The 5,582-nt window shown below is 34.7% G+C and overlaps 1 protein-coding gene across 1 annotated transcript; it reads right to left on the reverse strand.

The window, feature by feature from the left end:
- Positions 1-1,075: 1,075 nt before the first annotated feature.
- On the reverse strand, positions 1,076-5,210 carry LOC104889565 (uncharacterized). The gene is made up of 3 exons (XM_010674821.4): positions 4,929-5,210; positions 4,500-4,644; positions 1,076-1,771 (listed from the first exon to the last, which is right to left on the reverse strand). The coding sequence occupies exons 2-3, from the start codon at positions 4,608-4,610 to the stop codon at positions 1,250-1,252; spliced, it is 633 nt and encodes a 210-aa protein (XP_010673123.1). The 5' UTR covers positions 4,611-4,644; positions 4,929-5,210; the 3' UTR covers positions 1,076-1,249.
- Positions 5,211-5,582: the final 372 nt, after the last annotated feature.

Raw genomic sequence — 5,582 nt, forward strand, 5'->3', positions numbered from 1 at the left:
TAAAGTTTTTATTGTAAACACTCATGATTAAAAATTTGTTGAGATGGTAATTGTGTCATGTTATAATAGCAAAAGGTCACGGCCTCATGGGTTCAAATCTTGTTGCAAGCTAAATTTACTTTTCTAAATCAATATGACTTATGTACACATTGGACAATTCTAGTGGATTAACAAAGGTGATACATGGCGTGTATACATTGTCACACACGTCTTTTAATATATTTGTATTGATTATTTGTATTGTCCACTATCAGATTTCCATGAGATACCTGTTTTGTTATAAGATTCTTACGACACTTTAACATTAACCCTTAATTAGAAACCTGTATTGTTATACGATACTTATGACACTTTAACTTGCTTTGACAAACGTGTAGATATATTAGATATACTTGTTAAAACTTTTGAGGAAGTATTAGAGTACAATAGACCAATAGTGCCGAAGTTAAGTATTATAAAATTGATGAGACAAAGTTGATATATAATTGGTTTAAATAATTGTCATACTAACGTCATGCATGCTTATACACAAGGAAAGTGTACTTGATCGAACCCATATCTGCTCAAAGGATACAAAATTTTTCGTCTAAAACAAGACAAGGTACTTGTACAATACTCCCTCCGTTCCATAATATAGTGTCTATTTCATTTTTGGTGGTCAAACTTTAAAATTTTTGACCGAATATTCTCATTTGTATATATAAAAAAACATATTCATGTAGGATCTTGTTAGATTCGTCTCAATGTGTAGTTTCATAATATCAACTTTTTATATTTTTTATTAATAAGGAATTGAAAATATTAAAGGTCAAAATTACGTTTTGGAGACCGTGAAAAAAGAAACAAGCACTATATTATGAGACGGAGGGAGTACTACTATAGACTAAATCTTTGTACCAAAAAAAAAAAGTATATTCAACAAAGCTGATCTTTACACCTTTTTTGTAACCTTGTACTAGTAATTTACAAGTCATCATGTGCACATTGTGCTAACAAAACCCCAACTTGTAGATACTTCATTGAGCTATCTAAATAAGCTTAAAGCTAAACCTGCTAGAAAACTGAACACATCAACTATACAATTCTAAAGGACATCCCATATATCAAAGGATACTTAATTGCATCGTTGAAATCAACAGATATTTGCTGAACATCAAAAGTTTTGCTCTCCATCACATAGTTCGATTTGCCTAAAAAATAAAAATGGGATTATTACTTATTAGTGCATCAACTTCTTGATAGAACCATACTATGCTACATATACACCCTTTTTTTTCATCAGACAGTCATACTGCTTGAGAATATGGTTAGTGCAATTGAAGTGCATCCTGTAAGTATACTCATCAGTACACCAGATCCCACACAAGTCACAGTATGGCCGCTTCTCATTTTCTCGCGGCTGTTTTCCACTAGCTACTTCCTTCCCCTTCCCGCCTTGTAATCTGGCCTTGTGCTTTTGACCTTGGTAGTGTCCCAACAGATTAAAGCCAGTTTTGCAGTCAATCTGACAAACTTTGCATGTAAAAATTCCATCTGGAAGAGGAGCTCTGCCATTCCGCCGTTGATCAGCTGAACGAGATGGACCTGCATTTGGGCTTGGTCTTGAATATGGCGATGGATATGGATACGGAGGAAGGCCAGGTGGCCTAGCAATTGGTACTGAAACAGTATTCGTAGGCCCACAAATAGGTCCATGAGATGGACGGAGATACACATTTGAAGCAGGCTGAATTATTGTCCCTGGAACTTGACTTGAAGTTGGTCTTTCCACCTGCACACAAGAACAGGCAAATTGAGAAGCTACCTAATCTGATAGCCAGCTGAAGTTCAAGCAACAAGAAATATATATGGGTTAAAGAGCAAGAATTCGAAACCTCTTACTACTTACAATAAGTAAATTCACATGATCATTTGTCAGACCATTAATCCACTAATGTTTTATGTGTTCTGCAAAACTTTTAAGTATTTTGTTAAGGGAGCTCAAGCTCAACCTTCTTGTTAATGGCAGAATAGAGGAAGAAGAATAGAATATACCAGAATCGAGAGAAAAGAAACAAAATTGCAGAAGAAGAGAGAGAGAATTTCAGATAGAGAGGGAAGTTTAGATTTCATTTAATGATTTTATTCATTATTCAGAACTAATTACAAGTATTTATAGTTCAACGACAAACTAACTAACAAGCTTAACTAACTAATCTAACAAACTTATTAACTACCTACCTAAACCTCCTGTAACATACTTCCCTCCTTCAAGAAGACTTGCCCTCAAGTTTTGTGATAAAATTGAACAATGAACAACAAAACTCCCAACTTTAACAAACAAACAGAAACAACAAACAACTAAAGCTTAACAACTAATTTTGTAACTACTTTGTAACAAACATACTAAGCCCAAAGTCCTGTAACATATATTTCCTGTATATTTTTATTTTTCAGGTTTTCTTTATGTCACTATTGTAGAGTTTCTGTTTTTTGTAACTTTTAGTGTTTTTTGCATAGTTAATACTAGTGATTAGGCTGTGTCATACCATCATTTTCTTCCTATGAGTGTGTGTGTGTGTTGGTTCTTTACTGTCTTTCTTTGTCAAGGGTCAGGCACTCAGGCTGTGCTTCTGAGCACATATAGTTCTCCACATAATATCCCATGGCATGACGGCAAGATATAAACTGGGTAATATATAATAGTGGGCAGGAGCCACAAACACGCAACTCTTGCCAAAAAAATTCTTAAATTTTAGCAGCAAGGTGACATCAACTTCTAAGCCCAATAGATGACTTCCCTTTCCTCGCCCTTCAATTCAATCAGTACGCTAATATACTTATCAGTATCTCGTCAATTGCTCAAGTCATTTAACAGGAGCTGACTAGGAGATGCAGAAAGACAAATACTGTTGTAATTGCAACAGTCTTCTCACAATAGTAGATCAGCTCACTAGCTACATCAAAATCACAAGGCTGGTCAAAATTGAACTATACCTAATTACTAATTAGCATTAAATGGTGGAAGAAAAAAGTTCATTATCAACTTTTTCCATTTACCTCATCTTTATAGACCAAGAACTGTACAAAGTCAGCAATGCTTGTGACAATTCTTGATAGTTATCACAAGTCTAAGGCGTTGTCATTTTCACCTTAACAAAGGATAACTTCCAGGAAAAATAACATCTAATCAACCAAATTATAAGAGATAAATTCATGCATGTTCAGAGAAAGGCTGATAACTGAAGGTGATATACTCATATAAGGGGTTCTAAGGAGATAAAAGAATAACATAGCCTTGATAGTTAAAATCATACAGCATAAATGCACATATTCCATAATTGAATCAACCCCATGCAAGTTCCAAATTTAAGGAATGTTACGGTATGTTATCTTTAGGCTACTACCAGTCTACCACAAAACATATACTCCCTCCTTACCAAGATCTTTGCTCCATTTGCTTTTTCGAGGTAAAAGCTCATCAACTTTGAACATAAGTTCACACTAATATATGAGAACAAGAGACTTAAATTTGTTCCAATGAGTATTTTCAATTTATTAACTTTTTATGATATTTTTAAATGTGTAATTAGAGATGTTAAAGATCAAAGATTTGCCTTGGAGTCTGGGGACGGTGAAAATCAATGGGACAAAAATTAGATAAACTACAAATTTTGTATCGGATATAGTGACATTCTTGGTGTACAGTTTCTCCTAAATTACTCACAAAATCCCAGCAATATATCCCCCTCCCCAAAACACCCATTGTTTTTTTTGGGTTAAGATCAATACTTGATGCCTGTTTCAAGGATGATTTCAATGTGACAGGTGACAGGTCTAGCTGCAGTTTCTAGAGATCACAATGGTGACTAGATTCAATGAATTGCAGAATAAACATCATTGATTGGTATATGTTACTTGGACTCGTATACCCATGTCTGACACGGGTACGTGTCCAAGTGTCTGATTTGGGTATTCTATGAAAAATTTCTATGATTTTGGCCCAAAATGAAGTGTCCAAGTGTCCGTGTCCACGTCCGAGTGTCAAGGATCTGACAGGAATAATTGAGGTAAATTGAAGAATCAATGTAACTAAGTTGGTATATCACTACCGGGCACTCCTAGACCAGTTATCTGGAGCCAAATTGGAGCATGAAGGAAGATAAGGCAACAAAGCAGCAGATGCAATGGCTAAATGGGCACAAAAGAAAGAGGAATACCTCATGGAAATGTGCATTTGAAGTTAGATAGATAAACTATTTCATCTAGCAAGTGTGAGATCTGCAACAACTAACTCTAGTGCTTAAACAATGTCTTTAGATGTAAACCTGAACTTTAACCGTTAATGAATGAAGACACCCTCAGCCCTAAAAAGAAAATGTCCACTTGGAAAAATATGTGAGCAATATATGCACTAGTTGCCATTATCCGATATAAACTAGGTAAAGTTCGATTATCTTATGGGACAGAGGGAGTAATAAAACATTTAAAATCGGAATCGGAATCGAAATCTATGCTACCTGAGGTTGCAGAGAACTCTGATTTATCAGCTTTTGCCTGAATTCCATCTCTCTTTGCATAGCAAGCTCTACTGACATCACATAATTTCTCCTGTCAGCTCGGATTGCCATTCTTATTTTTCCTGCTCTGATCTACCAACTACCCCTGTAAATTTAATATTACATTCTGAAGATGTCAAAACATTATTATAAACATTCTCATTCATGTATTTCTGTAATTCAAGTACTGATTTTTTGAGAGATCTCTTCAAAAAAATCCATCACACAGCAACAATTTATCTGGAAAATTCACATAATCTTCAAAGTTTTACTCTATATTTTTACAACTGAATTGCATAGTAATTTATAAATTCAACAAAACCCAATTTAAACTATCATTTTCTCAGGAAATTTACAACTTTTAATACAAGATGTAGCTCAAAAACTTACCTCCTCAGACCTGAGTTCTGTTCATTGACTCAGCTCAAAACTTTTGTGAAATCACAAAAGTTTTTGCTGTAAATTCAATCCAAGAGCTACAACTTCAAGTGGGATCAGTTGATGTTTTGACTCTTTGACATAACTACATAAGTGAAGTGAGGATTGTGAGAGGCACTGTCTGTATTCGCCTTGTTAATCCCACTCTCTCAATTAGGTAAAAACAGATGTCCTTTCTTCATTTCCTAATTTTCATCGTTTTTGAGAATCAGGATCACCCAGGGCCAGGTATCTCATCTCTCAGGTTATTATATTCATAGATTCATATCCGTATTGGCCCCATTTTAAGTGAAACTAGTATTTTGTTCCGGGCGATGGCTCGGGGTTTTTCTATGCTACAAATTAGTACTCCCTCCGTCCCATAATATAGTGCTTGTTTCTTTTTTCACGGTCTCCAAAACGTAACTTTGACCTTTAATATCTTCAATTCCTTATTAATAAAAAATATAAAAAGTTGATATTATGAAACTACACATTGAGACGAATCTAACAAGATCCTACATGAATATGTTTTTTTATATATACAAATGAGAATATTCGGTCAAAGATTTTAAAGTTTGACCACAAAAAATGAAATAGGCACTATATTATGGGACGGAGGGAGTA

This window comes from Beta vulgaris, chromosome 3 (assembly GCF_026745355.1).
Source record: "Beta vulgaris subsp. vulgaris cultivar EL10 chromosome 3, EL10.2, whole genome shotgun sequence".
NCBI lineage: Eukaryota > Viridiplantae > Streptophyta > Magnoliopsida > Caryophyllales > Amaranthaceae > Beta > Beta vulgaris.

What these genes read in the sequence shown, in the direction of transcription:
- LOC104889565 (XM_010674821.4), bottom strand. Translation starts at nt 4,610, where the DNA reads ATGGCAATCCGAGCTGACAGGAGAAATTATGTGATGTCAGTAGAGCTT. An exon ending in AGAGTTCTCTGCAACCTCAG is followed by an intron (nt 1,772 to 4,499) that starts GTAGCATAGATT and finishes TCTTGTGTGCAG; the next exon opens with GTGGAAAGACCAACTTCAAG.